The 20,331-nt window shown below is 40.4% G+C and overlaps 1 protein-coding gene across 3 annotated transcripts in view; it reads left to right on the plus strand.

Annotated features, from left to right (window-relative positions):
- The window catches only part of ANO1 (anoctamin 1), a 108,667-nt gene that overhangs the window by 73,327 nt on the left and 15,009 nt on the right, over positions 1 to 20,331 (plus strand). For all 3 annotated transcript variants that reach the window (XM_074997449.1, XM_074997450.1, XM_074997448.1), the window contains 9 exons: positions 5,641 to 5,723; positions 9,137 to 9,208; positions 12,797 to 12,871; positions 14,299 to 14,500; positions 15,513 to 15,624; positions 16,187 to 16,244; positions 16,356 to 16,456; positions 17,970 to 18,115; positions 19,325 to 19,477. In XM_074997449.1, coding sequence (XP_074853550.1) covers positions 5,641 to 5,723; positions 9,137 to 9,208; positions 12,797 to 12,871; positions 14,299 to 14,500; positions 15,513 to 15,624; positions 16,187 to 16,244; positions 16,356 to 16,456; positions 17,970 to 18,115; positions 19,325 to 19,477 — 1,002 coding nt within the window. The remainder of the gene's footprint in view (positions 1 to 5,640; positions 5,724 to 9,136; positions 9,209 to 12,796; positions 12,872 to 14,298; positions 14,501 to 15,512; positions 15,625 to 16,186; positions 16,245 to 16,355; positions 16,457 to 17,969; positions 18,116 to 19,324; positions 19,478 to 20,331) is intronic.

A 20,331-nucleotide genomic window follows, 5' to 3' on the forward strand; every position in this document is an offset into this window, starting at 1 on the left:
ATATCTACTTACACACACGCTCTCTCCCTTTCTCTCTCATCGTAAATTGACAGGCACTCCAATTGGTATGTAGCCTCATCCGATGTCTCATGACAGGGAATATTGCCCAGATGCCATTCCTTAGCAGAGTCCCCTTCACCCGTTTGGGTAACTGAAGGGGTAATCTCTATTATTATGCAAAGTCAGAGTAAACAAACAATTTTGGGGGTGGGAGGTGTTGGCAAAACACTTCTCCCAGAACTGCTTGCATATGTGGATACAGACTGAGCTTCTAAGAACCGTGACTCTCTCGGAGCCCCAGTGGCCAGGAACGGAAGGGCAGCACGGCCTGCTGGCCAGGAGTCCAGGTGGGCCAATGGCAGTGTCCTAGCAGCCCCAGTGGGGTCAGGCAGCCAGGATCCCAGCCAAGACACACAGCTCAAGCTGGGCCTGGTGGCCAGCATTCCCAGCAGTATGGCAGGCAGCCAGGCTAGGACTGGCACTCCAACCAGGGCTGATAGCGGAGCTGGTCAGAGGTGCAGGAGCCAACAGCTGGAGCCCGGAGCAGCGTTGGGCAGGGAAGCTGACGACCAGGCCGGGGGTAGGAGGTTGCTGGGGCTGGGAGTGGAGGGCTTACATTGACCTCCCCTGATCTGGCAAACTCCTTCATTTGGGACCAGTGAGGTCCCAAGGTTGCTGAATCAGGGATGTGCAATCTGTATTTGTACATTCTCTACCACCAGAGCACCTGACAGCCTCAGAGACATTTATCAATTTATTCCTTGGAGCAGGGCAGTATTGACCCTATTTCACAATGAAGAACTGAGAAGTACTTAAGCATACGTCTAGCTTAAATGCTTGATATCTTCTATTAACTTTAATTGCACTAATAACATGGTTATCCACCACAAAGCAGGGCCATAGGCCTAGATACATAAAGGTAGATAGGCACCTAACCCTCAGAATTAGGCAGCTACGTGCTGCTTTTAGATGCCGCCATGATCCACAAAACTCCTGCTTAGCTGCCTACATTTTTCAGAATAAGCCTATGTCAGCAAAACGGACGTTGCTCAGGGGTGTGAATATTACATGCTCCTGAGTGACATAAGTTACACCAACATAAACATTCACGTTCACAGTGCTGTATTGGCAGGAGAAAATCTCCCACCAACAGAGCTACCATCACCAGCTGGGCTCAGTTTTTTGACAGAGTTCTGATGAGAGAGCTCTTTGTTTTTAAGCCCATCAGCATAAAGCACCATCACCACATTTGCTGCAGCAGCAGCAGAGCTGGTCAATTCAGCTGCAGTGCATAGAGACTGCACCTTTGTTTCTGTCTCTGGGCATGCAACCTGCTGCCTTCCTCTAGTCAGCGTTGCTACTTCTCCAGGATTGTCTTGGAACTGCCAGGAATTTAAAGATTAATCTGTACTTATAGATTGTCATGTGAGGAAACCTCCAAGAATATGTCTAACCCAAAATGGCAACGCTATTGGAGATATTTAGATGTCTGTTTCTTACCTAAGCCCCAGAGCAATACACAGCAGGGGAGGGTAGCTGGGTTACTGGGCTGTACCTGGTAGGTGTGCTCAGAGGTTGCCACTGAACCCCACACAAACATCCAGGGGAAGAGAAGGTTGCAGTTTTCTTATAGACTTTACCCCAGTGATGAATGTGCTCACCTAAGAAGTGAGAGGTTCAAGTCCTCCCTCTGCCTGAGGGGAAGAAGGGATTTGACCAGGGATTTGCCACCTCTCAGGTACGCACCCTAACAACAGAGCAATGGGACAGTCCAATTTGGGACTCCCTCACTGTCCTATTGAAGTTATTCCACTTTACATACATAATTGAATAATTAATATGAGTTGGATTGGAGGAAGAGGGAGAATCACTCTGTATCCCAATGGTTAGAGCACTCACAGATGAGATGCAGACCCTTTTCTTCATCATCCCAAATTTCAGGTGAGCACCTTCGCCACTGGATTAAATATTACAAAGAAGCGGTCTTGCACACCCAGCTATTTTCCATGGAGTTGGGCAGCCTCTGAGAGTGCCTACTAGTTCAGGCAAGTTAGGCAGAGGAATGCTTATCCTCGCCCAGTTCATGTGTAACAAGCAGAGATAGGCACCTCCCTGAGAGCTGGGCCTCAGGACGCACCCCACTTTCCAACATAGTCCATTGGTTCCCTGCTTAGGTGACTGGCTTTTGTGAATCACATTTTTAGGCACCTCTGTCTCCCCATTCATTGTGTAGGAAACTAGGCACCTTGCTCAGGGCTTTGTGCACTGCAGGTTGCTGTTCTCTGGGATTTTCTGGGTGCATAAAACAGTTGGTGGATGTGGACCTAAGTGACTTGCACAAGATCACGCTGAAAATCTCTAGAAAGGCTGGGGATGGAACCATGATAACTTGAGTCACAGTCTCTCTCTCGCAGAGCCAACTTGCCTGGAACCCACACAGTTGTTCCAGGTCTGCTCCTATTGCTACAAGCCAAGAGCACCCTGTGCCTCCCATCACAGTGTCTATCCCGTATCGTAACCTTACGTTTCAGTGATGGACTGGTCTTTCTCATTCCACTTCCAACATGCCAGCTGTACGACTGTGGAGACAAGAGTCCATTCATTAGTCATCATCAAGGTTAAGATTTTGTCGTGGTTATTTTTAGTGAATGTCAGAGGCAGGTAATGGGTGATGAAAACAAATTCATGGAAGCCCATGACCCATACCTGATTTTTACTAAGAATAACAGTGACAAAACAGGGCTGAGCCCAAGGCTTACTGTGGAAGGAAAGGAGGGTGTTCCAGCAACTAGTGCCCATGGCAGCTGGCATCTCCTGGGTCCCCCATGGGGCCCAAGACAGCTGACAGCTCTGGAATTTCCAGGTTTCCCTACCTCCCACAGCAGCTGAGACTGGTGGGGGCATGTGCAGTGACTCGAGCACCAAGTCTCACCCTACTTGCTCCTGCTGAGGGCTGTGAGGGGCCTTCCACAACTTGCAGTGCCTCAGAGAGCTAGGGTTCCCCTACTGCCCAAGACAGCTATGAGCTAAGAGGACCCCTGCTTCCCACAGTGGCCAGGAGCTCTGGGGCTGACGGATGAGGGCTCCTCTGCTGTGGTTCAGAGCTTCAGAGCAGCAGGGCCCTCTGCCACCCACGATGCCTTGGGGCTGCAGCTCTCCCATCTCTTAAATTAGTACTGATTTTCTGTCTGCTAAAAATAAAGCCTGAGTTTGTGTGGTATGAAACCTCACCCAGAATCCCTCAAAATCCAGCTCAAATAATGATCTAGAAAGCAATCTACCAGAACCTTTGAACTCAGCATGTGTTTATGACCACAGATGAAATATGAAAATGCATGTGTTTGGCAGAAAGTCAGTCATTCCTTGCTGCTACTTGGAACCTGGCACACTCAATTAGTGCTTTTCCTGTGAGTTAACAGATGGCTATGTTTCACTTGTAATATTTTCATTTTTCGAAGTTCTTACTGTAAAACGATTTCTCGTGGCAGCACAAAACAATGTGTCTTTCATTTTCTCACTGCATGTGGAAACTACAGACCTCAGTGTAAGAATTCCCAGAGGCACAGAGAAGGGGCAGGGATTTAAGGATTATATCATAGACTGTTTTAAGAAATAATTATGATGTTACCAACTTACAGGAAGAGCAAGAGTTATAAAGGGGTTCAGTTGGAGGCTTTGTACGTGAGAATTTCACTGGGAGGATTGATGAAAGCTAAAAGCAGAGCCTGATTCCAGTCATCCTTTTTTTATCTATATTAGTCTCTCTCCCCTTCACTGCCTCCAAGGTTTTACTAAATATCATGGTACATCTTGTTAAGCACATCTGTTAGTAGTCACTACAGAAGAATTCTCATGGGGTTAGCCTTTCTCAATAGACTTGCTTCTTTCATAATTACTTATTTACTGAACCGCACTGGTTTGTTCCCAGCATTAAAATGTATATCCTCTGAGAACTTCCTCCACCTCGGAGGCACATAGTCTGATAGAGTGGAGTTATTTTCTGCAACTCAAGAGTTATATATTTGCATATTACTTCTTTTTCCGGGGTCTATCCTGTTAAAAACAAAATGACTGCTATGCAATGGATCCTCTTATAATGGCCACTAGAAAGCTCTCATTTTCCAGCACATACAAGGTTTGGTCCATGTGCAGTTTTTGTTTAATTATTTTGGATAGAGAATTATGATAAAGAATTATGCTAGTACAGCCTCCAGTATGAACACATTTATATCAGTATCAAAATGCCTTATACCAGTATAGCTTGTTCTTTAAGCATCTTTATACCAATATAACTGTGTCCACACTATCTTTTTTTTGGGGGGGCGGGGTTAGAACTCTGCAACTTCAGATTTCTAGGCAGCCATATACAAATGGTGCCTGCTAATATCAGTACAGACACAAACTGTTACTTAAATTGGATTTGAACACCTAACTGCCTGAGGCAGAGGTGTACTCATGAGTGGGCCACTTAGCATCCAGGCTAACCTGCCCCCTGCCCTGCCCCCGCTCCCTTCAGAATGAGGGGGCTTGCCCCTCTCTGCTTCGTGCTTCCTTGGACCATGTGAGTGGGATCAAGGGCTTGCCCTGCTTTGCTCACGCGGCACTCTTGGTAGGGAGCCGAGTCGTGAGCTTGCAAGACTCTGTGCCCCATCCCCTCTCCCCAGCTGAAACACTGGGCACATAAGGGGTGTGGGACAGGCCCCAACCCTGCTTTCCTTCTGCAGTTCTGGGCGGGCAGGCAGGCAGAGCAGGGTAGGCTCCAGCACCCCTACCCCACACCCAGACTGGAGCCCCAGGTGGGTGGAGCAGGCCAAGCTCCGGAGCCTGGTCCTGATCTCCTGCTGGAAAACTGGGCAGGCAGAGCAGGGCAAGTCCTAAGAACCCTGGGGTACAAGAAGAGTGTGTGGGGAATGTGGTGCACACATTTTTAAAGAGCTCCCACTTTTACAGGGGCCTGTAGCTAGAACTTCTATCCCCTCCCACTCTTTGAAGGCCAGCTAGGGGGAGGAGGCAGCCCCATCACTGTGCCTCCCACGCCACTCATTGTCCACACACCCAAAGTCACATTCTGGCTACACTACTGCCCTGAGGTACCTCTGAAAAGCCAAGTCTTGACTGGGCACTTAACTGTCCACTACTGGGAACAAACAAAGGATTTGTGTATGTACGAGAATACATTTATTTTATCTCCCATAGTTAAAAGATGGCTCCCAGTGTTTGGCCCTTAACATTTAGCAAATATTGGTACTGGAGAGTTCAGAATTTTCTCTGACATAAATTTACATTTAAAATCTAGTTATAAATTACTTTTTTAAAACAGCTCCTGAAATTAAACTGCCCTGTTAAATGACCACCTTCTGTTCAAACCTACTGGAAGCTTTGAATGTACTAGATATGCTAAATGAGACCCAAATGCATAGTAGTTGTACTTATTAACAGCTTACAGATATCAGACCACTTCTACTCTCAGCTGATCTTAGTCAAAATCCTCTGGCTTTACACCAGGGGAACTGTGAATAAATTTGACCCAACATACATAAGCAGATACATTAGACAAATTCTAACCCAGATCAGTTTGATTTGAAGATCTTATAAATGGTTCAGATAAATGTGCTCTAACAAACTTTTTTAAATTCTCAGCTGCCACTTTTATGGAACACTGGAAAAGAAAACAGATGCGTCTCAACTACAGATGGGATCTGACTGGGTTTGAAGAAGAGGAGGTTAGTTTTGTTTGACTCCATTTCATGGTTTGGTCTGGTTTCATTTTAACTTCAGTAATTACACTGTAAATAGCGCCTTACTCTAAACTGTTAGGAATTGTCTTCGAGGCATGTGGCAAGATTTTTCCAGTAGTTCCTTGGTAAAAAGGGAAATCCTGTAAGTGAACTATTTCTGAGTTTTTATTATGGCTGTATTGCTAATACATCTTGTTACCATGGAAGTATAATTGTATATCTACAATCCCACCCCACCCCAACACACACACTTTATTAATAGTGTTAGGTCATACCTAGTAATGTAGCCATGGAATATATAGCTCATGCATAACTCCCTGACTCAAGAAAGGGTGCTAAAAACAGAGAAACATACTCTCCTCTTAGTTATTCTGATGTAAATCAAGAATGGCTTTGTCAGAGCTGATGAAGTTTATACTATTGTTAAATGGCGTGAAGAAGCGGGTTTGGAAAATGGCTTAGTTGCTCCATTCAGGTAAATGAGAGAAATTCCTGTATCCTTTAATGGTTCAGAATCACATCTTAATTAGGCAAACTTTGTGGACAGTTCTTCAAGTACATTGGTATGAAGCATTGTGTAAAACACGGGGGCTGCATCTACACTACAGCAATCCTTTAAAAGAAGTTCTTCCAGAAGTGATCTTCCAAAAACACTTCTTTTGGAAGATTGTGTCTACACACAAAAAAGCAGGTTGAAAGATTGATCCATTCTTTCAATAGAGATGATCCACACAGCCTCTGCTCTTTTGAAAGAGTGGGCCAGGGATTGAAAAATCCGGCACCATGAGGACTGTTCTTTCGAAAGAAGGGCTAGCAGACCATCTACGTACACTTTTTTGTTTGTTTGTTTGTTTATTTTTGAAAGAATCTTTCAGGAAAAGGTGCTCTTCCTCAAATAGAAGAGGAAGAAGGCTGCTGGTAAAAGGCGACGTTCTTTCAATTTTAGATCGAAACAGCATTTTGTATGTAGACGCTCTGTGGGGTTTTTTGAGAAAGGCCCGGCTTTTCTGGAAAAAAAAAATTGCTTGTATAGATGCAGCTGGGACACAAATTTGGAGTTTGATTTTTGCTGTGTGTACCAAAAAAACTTGAGCAAAATTTATATTCAACATATTTGGGAGTGATTAAATATAGGAAAATCCAAGCAAAAGAATTGTTTGTGGGTGTGCGCGTGTGCAAAAGTGCTAAATATTTTAAGAAAAGAAAAAGAGTAATTCTGAGGATCTGCATTACAGTCAATTTTCTTAAATTCTGTTTTTTGGGGGGATTTATTTTTTGTTATATCCTGTGAGCTTCATCCAAAGCCTCATTGAAGGCATTTGCAATTTTATCAGAGACTTCACTGCACTTTGAGACCCTAGCTTCACAATTCATTTGAGCATCTTTGGCATACCCCAAGCCCCATAGATAATAAGGAGGACAGTTTAGAATTATGCTATCTCAGGTGTTTTGAGGGTTTTATAAGCAATATTTGGATTAGAAATTGGAATGGAAAGTAATATGAGTTCTGAGTAGTAAATATCTAGGGCTTTATAAGAGTTCAAAAAACGCTTTAGAGGCATCAGTCAGCTGCAGCTGGCTCACTAACTTCCATGAGACTGAGACTGGTCCTTATTTCTTTGTTTTAAAAACAGTTCATTTCTTGGAACTTATGCCTGTGCTACTTTTATTAAAATGTCTCCCTGTGAAATCTAGACCTACTGATTATATTCACAATAAATATTATTCAGTTACAGGAGTATATTTTAAAAGATCTTTCATTACATAGCGTGTCATGCTACCTGGTAGGCCTAATAGAATAATCATATAAAGCATTTTTCAGTTTTTAAATGACTTCTCAAAAGCACGTTTGGTTTGCAAGGCCCCTTCCTAGTAAGTGGTCTGTGCAGGCATATCCCATATTGGTGCATCGTGCAAGACTGGAGACTGCTATTTTATTAGATGACAATATGAGGGTGCTTTTTTCCCTAAATATCACAAGATGATTCTCCTTTTATTTCTGGTATCTAATTGTGAGCGTACATAAAAGTAGAAAGGATTAAATGTATCTTTCCAACCTCTATCCCCTTTACAGATGTGCTCAGTGTTCTCTGGAGCAAACACAACATCTGACCCGAGATAGCAGCTGTTAATAAAGATATTTTACTCTTCACTTAATATGCTTTCTTCTAGCTAATACAGTCCCATGTTTAGCAGCAACACTTAGGCTCCTGACTTCCCATTGATTTCAATGGGACTTAAGCAGATGCCTAAATGCTTGCTGAATCAGAGTTTCATATGCCAACTTAAAATACTAAAATATTTAATCTTCTTGTGTATCCTGTGTCATTTAGTCAGTAAACTCTGATTTTTTCCCCATTATGTCTACCCACCTACTCTATCACATTGTTCCATGTGATTTTTTTAAAATAAATTCAATGCAATTTGCAACAGTTAAATAATTATCTTTTTTGTTTCTTTTTTTTTGTGTGTTTTGTTTTTCTTTTTTTTCTGGTTTCCTGAAGGAGGCAGTCAAGGTTTGGAATTTTTTTAATTGCTCTACCTTTTTTTTTATTACCTGTCTACCAGTGAAATATATCTTTTGATTTCACCCACTTCTTCTTTTTTCTGGCATCAATTTCCTTAGAGATCTCACTATGGTGATTTGTTCTGTCCTTTTTTTTTCCAGTGATTGAACTTCTTTTTCAAATCCATTCTATTTTTCCATCCAGTGCATTCTTTTGGGAGCTTTTGGAATCTTTCAGCTGTCTGGTTCCTTCTATTTTTGGATATTTTCCTACATCTCTTCTTTTCAATTGTATTTGGCTTGTCTAATGTGCAGTATCTGTTGCACTGCAGCGATGTATCTCTTTAAGGACATTACCATAGATATGAACAAATTTGGTATCCAAACTTGGCTCACCTGAGCACCTCATTGGCAACTTGCCAGTACCCCAAAAGCTGCCATATTTTACTTAAATTATGGCAGATAGCAGCAGCTATTCTCCATGAGGCATAGATCACAGAGAATAACAGTTTATAGAATAATATGTTTTCTCTTGATCCAAATGCCAGTATCCCTTATAACATCTCATGTTGTAATCTGTAGTCTCTACAGGCTACATAGCAAATCAGAATGACGAGAACTGCATCTGCAAAGGATAACACTTGATGTATTCTAGAGAGCTTTTTTGTTTCCTAAACATTGACTCCATGGAGTAGAATTTAGAATGATACAGTACGTCAAAGATTGTAGCTGCAATATGCTAGCAGCTGGCATCAGTGACTTGTATAATAAACTAGAATTCAGTTGGAGAAACTAAAATTAGTAGGAACTGGACATGTCATTTGTTCATACAGCATTTAGCTGAACTAGGAAATAGGTATTTCTTTGCTATTCAATATGATTTATTTCACAGGCTCATCCAAGAGCAGAATATGAAGCTAAAGTGTTGGAAAAATCACTGAGGAAAGAATATAGACATAAAAAGGTATGGTAATAATTTTTATTTATTTCAGCACATAAGCTTCTTTGGTGACATAAACCCATTTACAGTGGTGACTTCACCAAGATTTTGGAAACATTTCTTTAACCATTAACTATGTGTTCAGTAGCACATACATTTAATATATATAAAGTTTGTACAATTCTAGAAAGACTTCAGTACTTGACTGTAAGATATATTTTAACAGAATTTTTCAATTATCATTTGAATTTCTATTATGCTGCTTATGAAGTCTGAGAAATCTGTAAGTGAACCAAATATCTCGCATATAAGGAGTAACTAAAATTTCTCATGAAAGATTCCCATATCTTCCTTGTATCCATCATCATAACAACATGCTAATCATTTGGGCCAAATGTTGAGGTCCTTTACGCATTCCAATCAAAGTTTGACTGAATAAGAACTGAGCAAAAAATGAAAGCTAATTCATATCCTACTGCAGAGTTTCCCACAAGAAAGGTATCTGGAAGAGGAAAACTCAGTAGGAGTCTCTGATGGAGTTTCATCCCTCTTTTTCAATTGAGGAATTAAGATTTGCTTTCTCCTTCTTTTTCGGTATATAGATCCATTGTAATGGACTGTTCACAGATTTCAAAATGCCTCTAAAAGACAAATGTCCCACTAGTGGATTGGAATCTGGCTTTCTGCACATTGGTCTTGAAATGTTTGTGGCTTTTAAGAATCTGATAGCATTGAATAAAATAAAATGGTTACTAAAATAATTATAATACTAACCTCAACTTCCTGGCTGCACTCCAGCTTGGGCAATAGCCTTCTGCATTCCTAAATATAATTCCTCCTGCCCTGCCCTCTTCCTCTCCTGGCCTTCTCAAATGAATAAAGTACCCTTAACTTCTGGTCCGAAGTTCTTTTGTTGTGTTGTGGTTAAACAGTTGATACATGTCACCCAAGAGGTGGCCGCATTTTAGTGATGGATGAAGTGATACCTGGGAGTAGCCTGTACAGCATAGCAAACAAAATTTATATTGTAAGACACATTAGCATCCTTCAAGATATAAGGTACTGTGTAAATGTAAGATCATGTTATAACCAGTTACCATATGACAATTAGGTTACTGAGTGATGGACATCTTAGGGAGACTGGACTGGAATTAAAGTAAATTTCTCTGTTTTGTTTTCTGGCATGTTTAAATTTAGCTATAGTTTGGCAATTCATAAACAATGGTATCAGCTGATTGTGATACATTTAAATTAGATTAAAGCAGAAAATGTTCAATCTTAACTTCTTTAATAATTAAAAGATTCAAATTTCAGTGTGGAAGCATTACTTTAAAAAGTGCCCTGCCAAAAAGTAAATAAATGTGTAAAACAGAGGGTGCCCCTTTTTGCTTCTTTGTGCTGAAGAAATTCTAACTTTGTTATTTTTATTTTCCCAACAGAAGTGGAGGACTTTCTACTTTTTTTTTTTTGTACGTTAGATATACAGGGCTCACCCATGTAAATTTCAGTCTAAAGTGCCAGTGTACTAAAGCTCACAGTAAACACCACTTCTGAGACTTCTTGGAGTCCAGTCAAACAGTGAAAAAACAGACCTGAAATTCCTGATCTCTCTCAGACCAAACCTCAAGCTGGTAAAATAAATCTTTCACAAGAAAAGCCTTTCAGGCTTTTGTTGCACATCTTAAAGAAGCAAAAAGGGCTTACACTTAGTATTTTGTAAATTCTTTGCAGGTCGCTTTTAGAAGTGGGATTTTTGCCAGATAATGTGTTGTTGCGTTTCATTTTGTTTTATTTTGTTTGGTTTTGATTTTGATATTTTTAAAGAAACCTGAAACACACAGAATTATCCAACTAATAGAATATTTGTTGCTAAATTGCACTGTGTACTTACTCATCCAAGAGAATGAGAATTAATTTGGCATTATTAGTCAATACATTGTAACATTGTATTGCATGGTGCTTTTTTTTTCTTTGATTGCCATCAGAAGCGTGGACATTTGCCAGAAGATACAGCAAACAAATGGAGACAGAGAGTTAAGACAGTCATGGCTGGGGTGAAATTGGTACATTTCATTCAAATTTGTGCAGAGACTCAGACTATGAGTAACTGTGGAAGACACAAATTGATTGTTTTTCTCAACAACCTGTGGTTGTTGAGCCTTTGTTTAATATTCACATTCAGTTGTTCTTTTTTTCCCTCTCTTCAGCACCCAGATAGAGACTTTGTTTACATGTAGTGGGGATGGCACTGCATGGCTATTCTTTGGGCTAGCGTACTGAATGGATGTTGCATTTTTGCAATGATGCATGTGTCACATGTTTGGCAGAGTTGCCTGCTGTTCTGTCAGACAATATGCACGTAACTATGAATGAGATGTTGTTCAGTACGATGTAGTTTCATGTCCTTTATTGTTACTTTCCTTTGATGTTTTATTTCTGCTCTTAAAATATGACTCTCATTCTGCAAACTTTACGAATGGAATCAGATCTCAGCTTGCTTTCTAAAGGCGATGGTCATTCCCAGATAGTGTGATCACTGTCAGTAGAGTGATCAAATATAGTCTCTGATCCTGCAGAGATCTTGCATGTGAGTAAATCAACTTATGAGTAGTCAGGCCTGCCAACAGTGGGAGTGGGGTAGATGGCAAAGAAGATAGTTGTCCCAGAACACAGCATTTCAAAGGGGCCCAGAGCTCTGGCCACTTCTGCCACTGACATATCAGTGGTGGCGGCCAGAGCTCCAGCCCCCTTTGAAATGCCATGGGAGCACTTCTGCACAGCTGTGGGGCAGGTGGCAGGGCTGACTGCTCAAGGGCCTCACCCACTTTGCCATAAGCAATGCCCTTTCTAGGGACATGGAGTCAGGCCCCCCTCCCACCTGGCCCCTAGGCCCATGGTGGCTGTTGGCCCCACTGAGAGTAGTAATACACCCTGGCATCAGTATTATTCTTGTGTGTAAAAGTTATTCATATTCAGGTGTTCACAGGATTAGAGCTACCATTGTACTAAGGTCTTGAATGGCCTTCCCCAACTAAGCAACCTATTCTTATGGGATTAAGTGAGTTAGGCTTGAAGGGAGAGGACTGGTGGCGCTTTACTAAAAATGTTTTCTAATAAAAAGTTTAAATCTTTTCTGGAAAAGGAAAATTAAATATTTTATACTAAGAAATCTAAGTTCACACTGTAACAGCTTGCTTAAGGGTCAGAGAGGTAGTCACGTTAGTCTGTTTCAGCACTAGCAATGAGGAGCACTTTAAAGACTAACAAATTTATTAAGGCATAAGCTTTTGTGGGCAGATGAAGTGAGCTCCAGCCCACAAAAGCTTATGTCCTAATAAACGTGCTTGTCTTTAAGGTGCTGCAGTACTTATTGTTGTTTTTACTTAAGTGCGTTGCTCAAAACAACTGTTCAGATAGTGTAGGAGTCAATACCGTGTTCTATAAGAAGTTTGCCTGTATAAAACAATATCTTTAAACACTGTATCCTTCCACCTTCTGACTGATCACGTTTCATTGTTTTTCTGTGTGTTGGTGTTTTTGTTACAACAATAAATAGGAGGGATCTTTTTAGAGGCCATATTAAATTACAGAGGGTTTTTTTTCATATTTTAGACTGATAAAGAGAAACTGACATGGAAAGATCGTTTTCCAGCATATTTTACCAATTGTGTTGGCATTATCTTCATGGTAAGTATTTCCTGGAAAACATTTGATTCTTCTTAGCAAGTCATTTTGACACCTGCATTTTACAATGGACACCTTTTTATCTAGGAAAAAAAAACTATTAAATCATTTTAAAGTACAAATTGTTTGAAAATCACTTTGCTTGGATAATACTTGACTTTTGTTTTGTTCATACATCTTTCCTCCATGGTGTCCTTACTGAAGACTGGGAAACAAAAGATATATTTCTCTGTACACCTGTACATTTCCCATGCACTGCTTTTGAAGAGGACTCCAATTTACCACACACAGTCAGTTTTAAAGAGTTTGCAAGTCATGGGTTCTTTTGGATCACAGATTCCAAATTAAGTATTTCTTCTCTTACATCTGAGTCAGAATACTAGAAGGGCACTGGTCACATGACAACACAGGGTTTATAGCTCAGAAGATAGGTAGAAGCTGCTGTAATTATTATGACACAGATTGTCCCTTTTCATGCTAATACATGCTGGAGGAGTGGCCATGGAGCCCCATTCCTGAGTTCTTAACTAGTTGTTTCAGTTATGTTTGTCTCCATGAAATAAACCCAAGGTTTCCAAATCTGGATACTCTGAGGCAGGCCAATGACATTCAAATGGAGACTCTGTGCTTCCAGGCCAGTTCTGATACTTGGTGGCTACCCACCCCTCAGCTCCTTAGGAGCATAGCTCCAATACAGCTTCATCATCAGAGATTCCCTCTGGCCTTATCTGTCCTCCATCTTTGTGTGTGTGTGTGTAACAAAAGAAAAGAGAGAATCTCAATAGAAAAGATGATATAAACCCTAAGCTACATTATCTCATTCTGAGAATCACTGTGAAGATAAGGAAGGACAAAATTGCTGTTGCCATCTATACTTTGCCTGTTCAGTTGCTGTCCTCTGTCTGATTGTTGATTGAACGAATGGCCTCTGAAGGGACAGAGGTGCTACACGGGTAATCTGATCCCCACTTCTGCACTGGAGGTAAAGCAAAGAACTCATGAAGCTGGTTAGTTCTGGGAACAATAATCTGGACCTATGTGTAGTGTAGTCCACTGTTCAGTGTTTTAATCCATCCTCCTAGGTGGACCTGGACCATTTGACACCAGAGTGCACTTAACAACAGATCTCTTAGTAGTAGGAGCACCAATTAAGAGTGAATTAAATCAATTTAATATAAACTATACCACTAGCATTTGAATTTAGTTTCTTTTTTATGAAGTGCTAACACCACAATATGAAATTATTGTTATAATCAAAGCCCTAGATACAGAAGTTGACCTTTGAAGTCAATAAGAGTCCTCTCATTGAAGTTAGCGGGATCCGTATCAGGCCCAGGAAGCACATCGGAGGCATTTAAGAGTTAAATCTGCTTGTTGATGAATAACAGTTGGGTGTTTTCTTAATAGTTAGTGCCATCTTTTATTTCCAGATCGGACTGACATTTGCTATCGTGTTTGGAGTCATTATATACAGAATCTCCACGGCAGCAGCCTTAGCCATCAACTCAACTCCCTCTGGCCGGTCTAGCGTTAGAGTAACAGTCACTGCAACTGCAGTTATTATTAATCTGGTAGTGATCATCATCCTGGATGAAGTATATGGCTGCATAGCTAGATGGCTAACTCAGATTGGTAGGTATAAGTCATTGTCAGTTTTATTAGATCAATTATTTTTTTAAGGTGAAAAAACCTAAATGTTCACCATTTCCCAATATGAGATGGATAAGTAAAAACAAAAGTCTGAAATTCTGTCTCCTTAGTTTGAAGTAAAAAGGTCAAAGAGAACATGAAATTTATTTTATTTTGAGCCACTTTTTCTCTCAGCTGGTACTACTCCAGTTATGAGTGGGCAAAGTGATTCTGCATAAATTGAACTCTTGTGCCCTGCCATAACTTATTTTGGACCTTTCTAGTGTTTGGAAATATACTTGGTTTTTTTCCACTTCTTATCATTACTTTTTTAACACAGAAAATATAAAGACATGAAAAAAAGAAAGGCCAACACACCGTGGAGCCAATGTTCTGGTAGTGTTTTCAGACAGGACCAGACGAAGGAGAAGGGAGAGAAATTTTGTCCAGTCTCATGCTTTGTGCTAGATTCATACTAATTTTACAGACAAAAATAGGTAGGACATTGTCTTTGCAAGTGAGATTAGTGGGAGTTCCGTACACAGAGTTGTTATAATGTTGGGCCTGTTGTTTGAGGAAACACTGCAAGGTCGATCCCCAAATTACCTTTCTTTTTCTTTAACCAATTTTCTTGTCTTCTGCTTCACCTTCAAACTATTTGTTTAAAAGTGCAGTTCTGCCATTAATACATGCCAGCAGTTTCCATGTACTTCAAATGAGGACAGCCCTCCTGTTTTGTTTATGCTCTTTTGTTGGGCAGGGGGTGTTAAAACCTCTCATATATTAATTAAATCAGAATAAGTTATCTACGTGGCTTGTTTCTTTTCCCACTGGTCATTGCCTACAATGGAATCAAGTTTCTGCACCTCCATGTAAATATATACATATTTCTTAAGGGGCTCATTGTTTGGATTACATGGGGAAATTTTCTCAAGTCCCAACTACATAAACCATTCACACTTTCCAGTCCAGAAGTTCCTTTTCAAACACAGTGTGTGTGTCTTATTTACTTCAGAGGTCCCAAAAACAGACAAGAATTTTGAAGAGCGTCTTATCTTCAAGGCCTTCCTTCTGAAATTTGTCAATGCCTACACTCCGATTTTCTATGTTGCTTTTTTCAAAGGCCGGTGAGTAGCCTAGACATGTAGTTTAAACTTTCAGCTGTTAACTCTGAGATTATTTGTAGAGAACCGTGTTCTGGTTGAGTTGTGCTGTGCAGTGAGTATTGGAAGCCTAACATACATCTAAAGATAATTTCTACAGATCACACACTATTTTTTTCTCTCTCCAAATGTCCCTTTGCTTGACTTCCCAATTTTTTTTATCCATCCAACTCATCTCATTTTAACTAAAGTTTATTTAATTAGTTAGATGTTCTTTTAAAAGAAGTATGCTGTGCTAATGCCTGTCTGCAATACTTAGGGTATATTTGGAAATGTACTAAATTTTTTTATCTTAACTAATTCAGCAATTAAATGTAAAAAACAAAATGAAAACATTTCAAGCACATGTACCTAAAATTGTCCTTTCTGAACTGTGCAGTGTGATGACAAATTAACTGATTCTAAAGTCCTTGTACGTGTGTAACTCCCATTCAAAGCATTAGATATTGCATGAAAAGGACTTGCAGGAGCAGGTGTATAAAGAAGGTTGAATCATAATTCTAACCATTGTTTCCAACTGTCTTAGATTTGTCGGACGTCCAGGAGACTATGTTTATATTTTTCCTTCCTTCCGAATGGAAGAGGTAATTGCAATTTATCTTGTGCATATTCATCATCGATCAAGAAAATAACAGTGCATTCACAATTGCACGATTTGGCAAAAATGCTGACTTAACTTCCTTTCCTGGCTTTAGTGTGCTCCAGGTGGTTGCTTAATGGAGTTGTGTATCCAGCTTAGTATTATCATGTTGGGCAAACAGCTGATTCAGAATAATCTCTTTGAGATTGGTATCCCGTAAGTAATATAATTACATTCATTTATACCATATGTAAAATACACTGCATGTCAACCTTTTATGATGCAATCATCTGGTTTATTTTGATTTATAGTCCTCAAGCAAGAAATCTTTACAGTAAGACTATGCCTGCTATCCAGTTAATATCCTGTGCCTTTGCTCCCCTACAGCATATTCAAAGTCCTCGGCAGTGTCTACACTACAGAAATAATTTCGAAGTTGCTTACTTCGAAGTACAACTTTGAAGTTGAGTGTCTACACACACCCTAATTCGAAGTTAAATTTCGAAGTAGGGCACTACTCCATTTCCAGGAGTGGAGCAAGGATTTCAGAGTTGGGCTCCCTACTTCAAAATTAACTTTGAAGTGAGGAAAAACTGTGTGTAGACTCTCTGCTGTCTACTTCAAAGTAGTGCCTAACTTCAAAGTTAACTTTGAGGTTAGTTTGCAGTGTAGACGCGCTCCTTGTGTATTGTTGTAATATGTCAAAGTCTTTGAAGAGTATTAGAGATTACTGATTTTATACTATTTACAGCTAAGTTTGGTGCTGAATATAGTAAAATCTGGTTATCTGACACTCAGATAACTGGCACAGTTGGTTAATCGGCATCCCTATCTGGTGGCCTGGCCATGGCCTGGCATGGGCTGGGTGCTTCAGGGCTAGTGTCCTGGCCAGGGCCAGCTGCCACTGGACAGTCTGCCTGCTGTTCGGCCTGGGTGAGGGGAGGGGTAGAGTGGGGCTGACCACTGGCAACAGCTCAACTAATTGGCACATTTTATTATCCATCATCTCTGGTTCCCCAGGCATGCTGAATAATGAAGTTTGTACTGTATTAGGTTCAGTGTTACCAGATCTGAAAATCAGTTAGTGCATATCCATAATTGTTTGTCTTATCTTTGGCTTCTACACATTATTATGCAGATTATGACAACTGATGGCATAAGGTATTTTTTGTGTGTGTGTCTGTTAGCATGAATTTAACTGTCCTTCCTGACCGATGCAACCACTAGGGCTACATCTGCACTACAGTGATCGTTCGAAAGAAGTTCTTCTGGAAGACCTCGTCCAAAAAAACCTCCTTTCAAAAGTGAACATCCACACACAAAAAAGCAGGTCAAATAATAAATCTGGTCTTTCGATAGAGAGCATCCACCCAGCCCTTGCTCTTTCAAAAGAACAGGCCAGGAATCAAAAAATCTGGTGCGATGAGAACTGCTTTTTCAAAAAAATGGTCCCGTGGGCATCTACACTCGTTTTTTTTCTGAAAGAACCTTTCAGAAAAGGCACTGTTCCTCATCTGGGAGAGGAAAAGGGCCAGACAGTGGAAAAAGTGCTGCGTTCTTTTGATCTCAGATTGAAAGAGGCCTTTCAATTTTGATCAAAAGAGTGCATTTTGTGTGTAGACGCTCTGAGGGTTCTTTCTGAAAAGGCCCGGTTTTTTTAAAGAACTTGCTAGTGTAGACGCAGCCTAGGTGTTAAACCCGCTAAGCTAACCATTTTTGTTTCTTTCAGAAAAATGAAGAAATTAATAAGATATATCAAATTAAAGCGACAACGGTCCTTAGATCATGAGGAGCATATGAAAAAAAAACAACGCTATGAAGTTGACTATAACTTGGAGCCTTTTGCAGGGCTAACTCCAGAATACATGGAAATGAGTGAGTGAGCTGTAACATAATTAAATTTAAACTGTAATGATGATAAGTGAGGAGACTGTAAGGTGTGTTCTTTGAACTAGCACCTATGATTCACTTTATATTACATTACCTTACCTTATAAAATGTCCTCCATAGCAATAACTCTTGACCAAACCACCTCTAGCTGCTATGGGTGACAAATTGGTTTACATAGTATGGCATAATAGCTTACGTGTATTTATACCACTGTCCTAGAGTGACTAACCAAGAGAAGATAAAAGAAGCCATACAACAACAGCTCAAGTGGAAAAGGCCTGGTTTCTACCTCCCATACTATACCTTTATGGTAACAGCAGACAGCCAGTGTTCCAGATACCTCAATACATACTAAAATATTAGATGCTGTCTGTTGATCTCTGTTACAGTTTAACATATAGTTTGACATCCACAATATTTTGTAGCACTGTTTACATTTGTCTCCAAGACATTACTCTCATTTGAACCCCTGTACTTCAGTGATAATTCCGCTGAAGAATTAGTAGACTTAATTCTGGTTTAAGTGATCAGAAAACTGAGCCCTGTTTGCCAATTTCTGAGCTGACACAGACACCTCAGTGATCTCACATATATTACGCATACATTTCTATTAGTAACTGATAAATGAGTACTTAATTAAGCAGAGAGGGACAGTTTAATGCTGTTGAGAGAGCAGTGGAAAGTGGAAACCCTAACTATGCTTCCATTCCCCTCATCCTGGGATCAACTAAGATCTGCTCTGAACTGCTCAGAACTTCTCTGTGTTATGCTGGTTGCTGCAGTCTCGTAAGGACCATTCCAGGATGGATTAATGTATGGTGCATTCCAGTCCCACTCCCAGCATGCCTTCTCCCTGCCTCTGATTTATTTCCTATTTAGATGGGGAGCAGGTGGCCCAGCGCTGGTTAAGCCATCTTTGTACCACTCAGGGGATTTCATTATGTCTAAAGAATCCCCAGCTGCCCTGTGGTTGATTTGTCCTTCCCGAGCAGCAAAAGCTATCAGAACAGGGACTTATGGCTCTTTTTGCATGTGTGAAGTACCACTTAACAACTACATACTGAAATTTGTGTGCAGTATAACTAGTAAGTGTCTGTGTTGTTAGGGTTTGTGGGGGGAAAGCCCTAAGTTGTTTATACCTAAGCACAGTTCATAAATACATAGCACTCTCAGTGAAATCATTTCTCTTTTCAGTTATCCAGTTTGGGTTTGTAACCTTGTTTGTTGCATCCTTCCCGCTGGCTCCTTTGTTTGCATTGTTGAACAACATCATTGAAATACGTCTAGATGCAAAGAAATTCGTCACTGAGCTCAGAAGACCAGTTGCAGTCAGAGCAAAAGATATAGGTAGGTAGACTGCCAAATAGCCTAGGCATGAGATATTATTGCTCTTTTTTTTTATTGATTGATTGATTGATGTCCGGAATTTTTTATGCTGAATTGGCCTAATTAACAGGAAGATCTTCACAGCACAAAAGAGTGTACCTTAGTTGTGAATAGTCATAACTTATCAGAGCTTTACTTTTAAAATATTAAGAGCATGGTTTTAAATTCAGATTAATATTTTATTAAGTAAGCATAAAACAGCTGAGGATCAGGAATGATCGATAAAAAAATGAGGTACAGTGCATGGTTTTCCACATCGATAGTTCTTCCTGAACATGCAGGTTTTATTGCGGAATCAAAACCTTCTGTATGTCCAGTTCTACAGCTGAACAGGGGAAATACATAGGAGCAAGGGGGAGATTGAACAGCTGCTGAAACATGGGAGTTATTTCAGCTGCCTATTTCTTGGCCAACGTGAATTCTAGGACTTTGAAAGCTAGACACAACAGTGGACCTGGCTGAAACACAATGCTACCATAGGTTATTATTACTACCACAATAATGCTAATCTGCTACCTGAGGTAATCTGTTGACTGCAGGGGAGAAGAGAGATGGATATGCCCCTGCAAGCTGTATTTCTTTCTTTAGCAGTTAATTGAGTTAACAGAAAATTGATAAATAGAAAACTCCCTGAAAAGAATCATTAACATCATGGTGTAAGTCAGCATGAGCAAAGAAAATCTATTGTTAATTACCAGACATTGTGTTCCCCAGCTCTGAGGCATTTCCAAATGCTTCCTGCTATCCCTAGGTATTGAGGGATACCTGAGGGGTTGTCTCTGTGGTCTTTTCCCTTCCTTTTGTCAAGTTGTTGC

This window comes from Carettochelys insculpta, chromosome 6 (genome assembly GCF_033958435.1).
Source record: "Carettochelys insculpta isolate YL-2023 chromosome 6, ASM3395843v1, whole genome shotgun sequence".
In the NCBI taxonomy this organism is placed as follows: Eukaryota; Metazoa; Chordata; order Testudines; family Carettochelyidae; genus Carettochelys; species Carettochelys insculpta.